At 36.9% G+C, this 12,547-nt stretch overlaps 1 protein-coding gene across 1 annotated transcript in view; it reads right to left on the bottom strand.

Moving 5' to 3' along the window:
* LOC135480234 (ecotropic viral integration site 5 ortholog-like) overlaps positions 1 to 12,547 on the bottom strand; it is a 99,081-nt gene that overhangs the window by 65,545 nt on the left and 20,989 nt on the right. Inside the window, 3 exon segments of the mRNA XM_064760012.1 lie at positions 1,751 to 1,836; positions 5,175 to 5,326; positions 8,342 to 8,534. Coding sequence (XP_064616082.1) covers positions 1,751 to 1,836; positions 5,175 to 5,326; positions 8,342 to 8,451 — 348 coding nt within the window. The 5' untranslated portion in view covers positions 8,452 to 8,534.

The raw sequence follows: 12,547 nt of genomic DNA, 5'->3' as shown, positions 1-12,547 counted from the left end.
GTAACCATAGCAAATAACTTCATACTATTAAATATCAGTTACATTTGTTACATCAACATGACATTCAGCAAATACAATAGAGAACATTTTTTCTACCACAATTGATGATGCCATTCTTAATAATGCCAATTGTTCATGTTATTGTGACCATTGTATGTTAATTATTGTTACAATATTTAAATTCAATTCCAAAATTAGTTTCTAATTAAATGTTGACCAAAAATACTGCTTTGACAAAAACAACAGGCAGGTTATCAAATGATGATACTTTATCATGCGTTACACTCACCCAGAGATGTAACATTTTAAAATCCCCGCATGAACCCAAAAAGGACATGTATACATTGCGTTGGTCACCCTAGCACTTTAATACAGTTTTTTGGAAACCCATACATACATGTATATATGATGACAAGTTCTCATTTTTGTGAAGTCTAGATTCCATCTTTAAGAAGTGAATAATTTTGGAAAGCAATTCAGTCACTGCTGAACGCATATAAGAAGCACATATATTTGAAACCTGTAAAGATCCCAGAAAATCTGTTGAATGCTTTAGGAGTACAGCTCACAAGCTAAAATCTTTAGTTGCAGCAAACCGATTTATAAGTAGCTCTGTCTATCAGTCGTTTTGTTAGTCAGATTTGATATCCTATAACTTTTAACACGGCCTATTCACTTAACAAGAGACTGGGTACAACATGATGACATTTGTGCAGATGTCCAGCTATTGTGAATCTGCCCTTGTCTCCAGATTCCTTCTTCCAACAGGTACCATTTGAACCTCGACTCCCCTGCCTCCAAGTAGCCAGAAATATGAAAAGAACATCACCGACACAGGATGGTGTGCTATATCCTGAACAGGCTACATAAACACACCACAGACAAGGACACATGAAGTACCTTCGATATTCATGAGCTGCTGTCCATCAAAACACAAGATTTCTCAAATACACTAATTCTTCAGCCACCTCTGCATCGAATTATTTTGAAACAATCTGAGAGAACTATGGAGCGTAGAGAAATAATCTGAGCAATTTTATGGAGCTTGCATCTTTAGTGACATAAACAAATCATTTCTGGCGTCATTTTCATAATACACGTATGCAAAAAATCCACTGAAAAAAGTGTTTTAGTCTTAGAAATGGTTGAAAACTTAGAGTATACATGTAGGCCACATAAAACCTGTCCCACACACGAATTGTTGGAGTGGGGTGGTGGTATTGGTATGGTAGAAGCAAGCTACAAGTAGGCTAAAAGTGAGCTGGCAGTTTGGCAACGAGAACATACTAACAGCCTGCATGGCTGATATTACAAAACTCTCCATGCAATCCTTTTGCTGGCAAAAGAACCCATTTTCAAACAGTTTCACAGAACCTTGCCTGTCTTGCATTATGCACATGCACATGCAATACGCACATCCAGATGACAGTTTAGTCGGAGAACCATTATAAAGTTTGAAATTCATACCAATACTTCGTTATTCAAATGAATGATGTGTGTGAATTCGGATTGGTTTATTGCATTCCGTACATGAGCTTTTTCAAATATATGGGGTAACACGAACATTTCAGAGATCACTGATCTCGTGTATGTTGCCGTTTTCTGTTACTGCATTTTTTCAACCTATTCACATGTTTGCAAGGTCTTTATTTAGGCACATGTACATGTATGAGACAAGGTGACAAAAGACAGTACAACATTTGGAAGAGCTAACAATGTCTGATCACCATTCAACAAAGCAATAACTTACCCTGACATATCCTGTTTTTTTCTTGACAGTGTCCCATTCGTTAACAACTCTGCCCCATGTCTCCCATAACGACTCTGTCAGCTGAGCTGTAGAAAGCATGAAAACAGCAATATTCTGAAATAAACTACGATATATTTTTAATTAATTATATCTTCTGATATCAAGAATCTTATCATCACGGCCAGTGGATGAAACCTGAGTGCATAGCATATATCATGACCTTTGGCAAGTCCCCAAATCTGTGCAAGACCTAACAGGAAGACCACTATTGCCCTTTTAACTCCACTAAGGCCCATGATTAGTTGATACAGAGACAGAATCCATATCTTTGTCCCAGGCTAAGATCTGAATCCACACCATGATGGTTAAGACTCAGCCCACTGGCCAACACAGTTGTATAATAATTCCGACGAAGAGAAATAAAACAGTGCTCAATACAATGAAAAATTAAATACATGTACGATACAACAAAAAAGTGACCACTATGAACACGCGTGTCGTATGAGTGTGGTACATGTATTTAATTTTTCATTGTATTGAGCACTGTTTTATTTTTCTTCCTCAGAATAATTATACCCTATATATAGTCAATCTCAATTTACTAAAATGTGTTGGCCAGAGGGCTGAGTCTTAACCATCAAGGTGTGGATTCAAATCTTAGCCTGGGACAAAGATATGATGAACTCTGAGTGGTGAAATACACTGAATTATTGCCTGTTTTTCTAAAAAGTTTTCTTTTTATAACGACATTTATATGCGTGTGATACTCATGTGGAATGCATTCCAACTGCAGTAGTAATGCGTGTGGTATGGTGGTCATTTTTTGTTGTACTGTACGAATGTCACCACTCAGAGTTCAGCACAAAAGTGGCTCAGGGTGTAATGTAACTGGAGTGGCTAAGGATTGTGATGGAACCAAAGTGGCTAAGGATTGTGTTGTGACCGAAGTGGCTACGGGCTGTGATGGGCCCGAAGTGGCTAAGGGTTGTGTTGTGACCGAAGTGGCTACGGATTGTGATGGGCCCGAAGTGGCTACGGGTTGAAATGGGACCGAAGTGGCTTTAGGTTGTGATGGAACCAAAGTGGCTAAGGGTTGAGATGGGACCAAAGTGGCTAAGGGTTGAGATGGGACCAAAGTGGCTTTAGGTTGTGATGAGACCAAAGTGGCTAAGGGTTGAGATGGGACCAAAGTGGCTAAGGGTTGAGATGGGACCAAAGTGGCTAAGGGTTGAGATGGGACCACAGTGGCTATACATGTAGGTTGTGATGAGACCAAAGTGGCTAAATGAATGGTTAGTGTTAAACACCACAGTGTCTATTTATTTACTCGATTAGTGTTATATATATACATGATACAAGACTATTTCATTTATACGCTGGCATCCAGCATTATGGTGAACAGAAACACCACCACATTGTAATTTTGAAATGAAATATGACTGTAACTTGATACAGATTAATTTTTCCTGTTGTTTCCCAACCCATATCTAATGTTATCAGCAACTGATTTAAAAATGAGTGAACTGATTAAAAATTTACAGTTTAACACAACATTGTAATTTCCAAAAGTATAACTAACATAATACAGACTAATTGCTCCATGCTTATTTTTGTTTCTTGTTTTCCTAAAAAAAAATCTAATGTCATTAGCAACTGGTGTTTTTTTCACTTTACAGTGAAATGCAATCAACTTGATGCTAGATGTATTTCATGTTGCATCATGTTGATCTTAAAAAAAAATCCCCTTCATTTCACCTCAATAGATTCATTTCAATAAACTAGCAACATCCTTTCAACATCACAAAGTGATATACAATGAACCAGGAAGTCACTTCAAAAATGCCAGCAAATGACAAAGCAGAACCCTATATACATAAAAAACAACATGGACCATGGACTTCCTTGTTAACCTAAGTTGGCCCACATTCAGTTCATGAAAGGAAAAAAAGAATGTTTGTCTTGGACATATTAATCCAAGCCTGAACCTCATAACTCAAACAGCAAAAATGATATTTGAGAAGACATGTCGTTGCTCATTTCCAGATATAGTGAGGTATACTACATGCTGTTTCCATGGCAACACTGCGTCAAGATTGGCCAATATTTCATGTAACATTTTTTGACGTAATTTGGTTGCTTTTTTCTACGCTTCTTTTTTTTTGCAGATTAATTCACATCACGGCTTGAAACCGTCAAGCCAGCACGAGTTCATATTTGATGCTTGCACACCAAAAAGAAAATGTCAGCTAAGTTTTCAGAATTTTTTCTCAAAGAATTCTAAAGGATGATACAGACACAGAGGGAAGCTTCACATGTACTACTTCAATGCATATGGTTAGAGGGAAATTGCAACGGCTATGTTAGGAAACCCCGCTGAAACTATTTGATGTAGGAGATGAGCAATCAATACAAAGCAGGCATTAGCTTTGTTTACTTTGGGCAAATATACATGTACATTATTGCCTGCTTATATTAGACACTCGAGTGCATGTACAATCCTTGATCTCCGTTCATACATGTACGTGAGAAGGTCTGCCAGCAGCCTGATGATGGTTGTGGGTTTCCTCCAAGCTCCCACCATACTGCTGGCTATCGTTGTATAAATGAAATATTCTTGAGTACGGCGTAAAACTCCAATCAAAAAAAATAAATAAATCCTTGAGCCTTTAACACACGTACCAATTCTCCTTTCAACATTGTCAAAATTTCAGCCAAGCCTATATGTAAATTATTTACATGAATTTCTGCAACACTTTTCGGTAACAAACAAAGGTGAAGAGGGAGAAAAAGAAAATGTGGATATATACAAAGGTTAGACAAAAAAAATACACTGACAAAGTACCAGAGGAAATTAAGAAAAGATATGGTGGGTTCGAAGAAACGATATGGTGGGTTCGAAGAAACGATATGGTGGGTTCGAAGAAACGATATGGTGGGTTCGAAGAAACGTGGCTGAGACAACAAATGATAATCAGCAAACACAAAGGTTATTGATTTTTTTGTTATTATCCATTTATTTGATTGTTGTTTTATGCTGTACTCAAGAATATATCATTTATATGACGTCCCAGGGAAACCCACGACCTTCTGCAGGCCGCTTTTTTTGCTATTAGTTAGTGTGAAAAACAACATTGTAGATTTCTTTGATCTGACTGTTGCTTAAAACCATAGTCAAGAATTGTTTCCTTTAAACATGGCAGCTATTTTTGGAGGGTAGAGGAAACCAAGTACCTAACCAAAGCAAACCAAGTCGCCCATGTATGATGTATAGGCCATGGTAATGGCAAGTCAAAAGTGATGTGCAGCAAACTTTATGCAAGACCACACAGGACAGCAATGTTATCCAAAAATTCTCCGTCCCACTTTAGAGTTTATGGGTACAACAATTAAATGATATTCACAAAAGCCCTATGTTCTAACTTACCGGAGTCTTCATCATTGGCCAGATTGCTGACATGGCTGTTAGCGGAGGCATTGGACAGAATGCTAGAGCCGGAGCCTTTGCGAGAGTGCGACTGACCCGACTGACCAGAAGCACTCAGTGACCGTAATGATTTCTCATCAGCTTCCAGTTTCCTGAAACCAATAGGAATTCATGGCTTACTTGTAAACACAAATCAGTTCCAGGTTTTAGCTGATCAGGTTTTAACATTTAGCAGGCATCAAACTGTTGGATCAGGTACAATTTAAAGGAATTATAAGTTAAGTGTAAATATTTAAAATGATCTGCAGCAATAACCACAAATGTTTTCTTGTATTTTTTTCACTCCATTCCTAATTTTAAATTTTGATTTATGTTTTTCATGTCAATTTTTCTTATTTATTTATAGATGTAATGTAAGGACTAAAATAATGTAAATCACTTTTTTGGAATAGACAATGTACAATAACAGCCCTAAACTCTGAAAACAAACTGAAGTGACTTTAATTCTTTCCATAAAAATCATTTAGTTTGTATCCTGCTTCACATGACACATTTCTAAGCATGATTAGTTTCTAACACATAAAGAACTTTCGTCCCTTCCATTACCCCATTTTAGACATGGACAACTATCACTGACTGGCCATTTAAAACTGCCACAAGCTTACTACATCACACGTCACTGTCTATTTAAATGAAGACTGAATTATCTCCCCTTGTAAAGTTGCCATTATTACATGTAGATGTAGTCAGATCATAAATGAAGTGTTATCCAGAAACATACTGAAAAGACAGAGAACAAAACTACAGAGAAATTAAATCTGTGAGGATAGACAAAAATATCTTTCTCTTTTATACTGAAATTGTCATAATATCCTCACACAATTGAACTGTACTGCCTTGTCACACCACAAAATTCTCTGATTTATTGATTCCTTTGATTGATGTTTTACACCGTATTCAAGAATACTCATACAACGACTGCCAGAATTCAAAATACTCTGATATTTCCGAGCTATATGTATGGTCTTTCACCATGCCAGCTGTCAATTTCTCACATGTTCGCATGTTCTAAATAAGACTTTCTCATATTAGTTTATTTCTTCTGCATATTCATATCTTTATATGGTGCATGTTCTGATATTATTTACCAGGGTACATACATTTATACGTTTTAACAGTGAACCTTTTAATGTTATTTACCTACATGTACTATAATATTATTGTGAAGTATTTTGTACACTGTGGAATGGTGTTGTACGAGTCCACATTATGTTATGTTATGTTAGAAATCCACATTCGACAAGAAAAATACCACTTCCTTGCACATAAATGAAGATTGAAGACACACACAGGCCTACAAATTCAGTCGGCCTGGAGGAAGTTCTTTTGAACGCCCTATTCTCAGCTGGCAATGAACTCTGTATCCAATGCTTATATATTTCTAAGTCGCTTCAGATCTTTGCTTTAGTATTGTGCAAAATTTGGAAATCAACAAATAATGAAACTTATTCCCCCGTCCACATTTCCTCGTCAATGTTTACAGAAACACAGAGAACAAATGATAATCAGAGCAGCAACCTCTGCCCAATGCTTTTAGCACATAAAGTTACCTCCCTTTGCTATTGTCCAAATGAAAAAAATATGGCTCCCTGGGATTCAATATCACTCCAAACACTGGACAGTCACATGGTACGATCTGGCTGATTTAAAGTGGACCACATTTATAGCTATATAATAAATACTGTAATTCTTTTCGCAAATTGTTTAATATTCAAGCAGATTGAAGGCATTATTGTATGTAAAAGGGCCCTTGGTGGCTCAGTTGGTTAGTGCGCTAGCGCAGCGTAATGACCTAGGAGTCTCTCACTAATGCGGTCACTGTGAGTTCAAGTCCAGCTCATGCTGGCTTCCTCTCCAGCCGTACGTGGGAAGGTCTGTCAGCAATCTGCGGATGGTCGTGGGTTTCCCCAGGGCTCTTCCCAGTTTCCACCCACAATAATGCTGGCTGTTGTTGTATAAGTGAAATATTCCTGAGTACGGTGTAAAACACCAATCAAATAAATAATTATTGTATGTATACTGATAAAATCTGTTCAAAAATTTGCCCGTCTAACCAATGCAGTTTTGTGTCCAAAATCAAATTATAAATGTGCATAAATTAAACTGAAAGTTGCTCTTTCATAAGCGAAAAGGTTGAGGAATTGGGGTAATACATGTTCCTGCTATATTGTCCCTGCACCTGTTCATGCTTCTATTTTTTTATGCACGTAAACTGGTGTAATCAACCTACCTATTCATACAAGCTTCTACTTTACCTGTTTTTTACGATGAAGTATTCACACTTTCCTCAGGTCAATGTCTTGACATTATTAAACCACCTATTCATTTGTTTATATGGTGCATGCTCTGACATAATATTCTCCAACCTATTTAATGTTTCTACGATTAATTTTTCAATCTACTTTAACCTTTTCATCTGCATTATTCTATGATTGAATCAGGGTTTATGTTATGAAGCCCTGAAATGAGCCAATGAAAACTGCAAAAGATTGAAAAAGCTTTGACAAATGTGACATAAAATTTCATCCATGAGAGCTGCTAGTTTTCCTGATCCTGGGAGTTTTACTGTTTTGAGGTTTGTATGGCATGTGTACTGGACGTGTATGGTGATATCCTTCTGGAAAAAAAATGTCAGCACAAAAGTAATATTTTATGGTGTTTATTTGCCTATAAAAACTCCCATTTTTGGGAGGAAAATTTTAGGTCATTTACAATATATCCTAAATGACCATAAATTTCGTCCATGACTAAATTCACCTTTTTTTTTATTCTGAGGGTTCTATTGATTGTAGAAATGTGTTTTGAGGTTTGCTTGGAACATGGGCTGATATTTTACTGGAAAATTTTAAGTTTCAGTGAATGAAAATAATATTTTGTGATGTTTATTTGCCTCTATAAATGCACTTCTGTGGGCAAAATCTTAGATCACTTAGGGTACACTTTAAACATAATCAATTTCAAACAGTTCACACTCAGAATAAAAAACAAAACAAGAGAAATTCAACCATATTAATTGTCAGAGATTTTATATGGGTTTTAATGTAATGATATTTAAAACAGTTCTTGACATTTTCTATTTCAGCATCTCAAAGACTTGTGCCACTGACCTGTTAGCCTCGTCAAGTTTCGCCAGAAGTTGGGCATCGTTAGGACAGAGGGATGACCCCGCCTCCTCATGAAGAGGGGGCGTTGCATCAGCGCTCTCACTGGCTGCCATGGGGGAAGGCTTTGTCCAGTCTAACTGTACAACTATCAGCCATTCTATGCTGTCTCACATCACTTCACCGACAGTGGCTATATCTACAAAATACAAGACAAGAAGACATGAAAGATGTAATAATTATTTGATCCTTACTGGTTTTACAAGCGTAACGCCAAGCTCAAGAATATTTCTATTATGCATGTTCTGCGCAATGTCAGCCAGTTTATGTGTAGAGGAAACCTCATGGCTGCCCGGTGTACACTGACGAACTTTTCCATGCATGGTGAACAGATGTCTACACACCGTATCGGTTGAATACACATCCTCAACAAAAGTTCAAACTATCATCTTCAACCACTTCATTAAATCCTGTCAGAGGAGGGAAATGAAACATCTACTGCATTTATACATTTCACTTGTAAGACGACGGCCAGCATTATGTACATGCAGGAAGGACACCAGGCAGAGCCCGGAAGAAATCCACTACCATACACAGGTTGCTGCCAGACCTTCCCAGCATAAGTTAGACTCGAAGTTAGAACTCCGAGTGACGGCATTTGTGGGAGGCTGCTGGGTCATTCCGCCACACTGGCGTGCTAGCCCCCTTGGCCACGGAGGCTCCGATATCTACTGGAAATCTTCAACCTTTTCAAACTTTAAAGGACTTTTTCCAGTACAATTTATGCATACAATTATGATGAAAATGATGTCAAAAATGATTTGTTTTTGTCGCGAAAGATGCAATCTCCAATTCTCTATACCCCATAGTTCTTTCAAAATATTGGTCAAAAGGGTGGTTGAAAAAGTTGAAGAATTACGGTACTTACACTGATTACGGTACATACACTGGTTACGGTACATACACTGGTTACGGTATTATGGTACTTGCACTGATTACGGTACTTACACTGATTACGGTACTTACACTTATTACGGTATTACGGTACTTACACTGATTACGGTACATACACTGGTTACGGTACATACACTGATTACGGTACATACACTGATTACGGTATTACGGTACTTACACTGATTACGGTACATACACTGGTTACGGTACTTACACTGATTACGGTACATACACTGGTTACGGTACTTACACTGATTACGGTACTTACACTGATTATGGTACATACACTGGTTACGGTACTTACACTGATTACGATATTATGGTACTTACACTGATTACGGTACTTACACTGATTACGATATTACGGTACTTACACTGATTACGGTATATACACTGGTTACAGTACATACATAGATTACGGTATTATGGTACTTGCACTGATTACGGTACATACACTGATTACGGTACTTACACTGGTTACGGTACATACACTGATTATGGTATTATGGTACTTGCACTGATGATGGTACGTACACTGATTACGGTATTACGGTACTTACACTGATTACGGTACCTACACTTATTACGGTATTACCATACTTACACTGATTACGGTACTTACACTGATTACGCTATTTGTACATGCAACCCAAATTTAACACAACAGGTCTTTGTTTGATCTAATACAAAGCCATAATCACTGGAGGAAGCCTAGTATATATGTACACACTATTAATATTCTGAAAAGTTAAATCGTATATGACATATGGAAATAAAATGTACATGTATGTACATACACGCCTGTTCATTCTGTCACATTAACATAGAACATGTAAATGCATCCTATAGGCTGCTTCAAACATGGTCATACATGTTAAGGCTTCAAGGATAGTAATGAGGAAATCAAGACAGCTTCACATAAATTTCATATCAAGACAAGTACGAGGATTGTAGCCTCGCGTAACATTTGAAATTTATTGGGAGACGCCTTCACTTCCTCACTATTACTAACATTATTACCAATGTACTTATATACATGTAACCTGTTTTATTATAACTATAAACTGCACAAAAGCCTACCCGGATTCCTAAACCTTTTCACATATGAAAGATCAACTTTCAGCGCAATGTATGCACATTTTTAACCTGATTTTCAAGACAAAACTACACTGGTTGGATTGGTCAGTTTCAGGGCTTCATAAAAAGTACAATTTTATCAGTCAACACAGAATAATGTCTTCAGAATATGCCTGGATAAACACCTTGCAAACATGAAAAGGTTGAATAGTTACGATAAAGCAAATTTGGGTTATGTTCTACTCATACTCAGCAAAGGAGCACTTTCTACAAAGTTCCTGGGAATGAGAAGAGCATCTGAGAGTTTAAAACTTCCATGAGAAATGTCACCTTAACTTTGATTTCCATGCCTGTTTAAAACTTCCATGAGAAATGTCACCTTAACATGGATTTCCATGCCTGTTTAAAACTTCCATGAGAAATGTCACCTTAACATGGATTTCCATGCCTGTTTAAAACTTCCATGAGAAATGTCACCTTAACATGGATTTCCATGCCACCTTAACATGGATTTCCATGCCTGTTTAAAACTTCCATGAGAAATGCCACCTTAACATGGATTTCCATGCCTGTTTAAAACTTCCATGAGAAATGTCACCTTAACATGGATTTCCATGCCTGTTTAAAACTTCCATGAGAAACGTCACCTTAACATGGATTTCCATGCCTGTTTAAAACTTCCATGAGAAATATCACCTTAACATGGATTTCCATGCCTGTTTAAAACCTCCATGAAAAGTGCCACCTTAACATGGATTTCCATGCCTGTTTAACTCTTACTGCACTTAACCAGAAGGTCAGAAACAATCAGACGAGTAATGAAGCGGTTGACACTTTATCCACCCCATTGTCTGGCCGTTTAACGAACTTGACAAAAGGTCAGCAAACAATAGGCGTATAAATAATGTAATTAGGTCTTTGGTACGTGTAGGTGTCCGGGTAGGTAAGCGAGTCACTAGTAAACAAACATTCTGGCAACTTAAATGAACCTGAAGAATAACTGTACACTGCGAAACTGGAAAGGCATCTTTTATATACACTGCTGTTTTATTTTGTCCTAAAAATCTGAATGTCTAAAAAAGCGCATTTTTACAGACAAATAAGTTTAAGATCAGAAAATATTACTTTTAGTGATGAAATATAGTATTAGCTTAATTCCAAACGAACTTCAAAATACCTTTCTTATGATTAATAGAAATATCAGAAGCAGGAAAAACAGAAAACTATACACAAGTACATGTAAATGTACAACCGTAGACAGAGCCTAAAGTTTAGGTCAAATACATGAGCAGTAAACTACATAATACACAGGTTTCAAGATGCAGAAAACTTGATTTTTTTTTTTCAGGTGTATGCAATTTATGTTTACCTGCGAGGGATTTTATTCCAAATATATGTACTGAACAATAAAAGAAGACCTACAAAATGTGTTATCAGCAGGCATAGTTACTGTAAATCATTTTTCATCGACATTTATGCACACAATTTTATTATGAAAATAAAATTTGTTTGTCGCTAAAGATGAAAGCTTCGTAAAACTGTGCAAATTAATTCTCAACACCCCATAGTTCTTCCAGAATGTTTCAGAGTCTTGCTTGCAGAGGTGGTTGAAGAACTAGGGTATGCTTTGCTTCTCTTCTATGTCGAATCCTTTAGCAGATTATTATGCAGTTTACATTACGTACATGTAGGTAACAATATTTTTGATTCTATGCGTCATAAAACTTCAAAAGTGTGTAAACTGATCATTTAATTCTGATTGGATAAGCATTTCTCAGCTGATCAAGATTACCTGCGCACTAATTCCCACACACCTGTTACACCCAAGTGATAACATACATGTATGTACGTAACAAGCGATCAATGTTCATACATGTACCTCATGACTACGTAATGTATGTCCTCTAATACACCACAATGTCATGCTGCACTGAATGATCCAGATACAGTGGTATTGAATTCACACGTATATTGTACCTACAGGTACGTATGCCAAAATTCCTCTAATATATGGGTTACTCCTGAGTGTGACGCAATAAGCTACAACAGGTGAAAGCAAATATTGCTGATGTAATGTATCATTTATAGTCATGTATGACACTACACTCATATACTGAATGACCTCATTCAGTGATATTTTATACACAAAGATGCTTAATCTTAACACATATCATTAATATC

The sequence above is a fragment of the Liolophura sinensis genome, chromosome 13 (genome assembly GCF_032854445.1).
Source record: "Liolophura sinensis isolate JHLJ2023 chromosome 13, CUHK_Ljap_v2, whole genome shotgun sequence".
Classification (NCBI taxonomy): Eukaryota; Metazoa; Mollusca; class Polyplacophora; order Chitonida; family Chitonidae; genus Liolophura; species Liolophura sinensis.
Note: the sequence above shows the minus strand (reverse complement) of the source record. Positions and strands in the feature narration are given on the sequence as shown.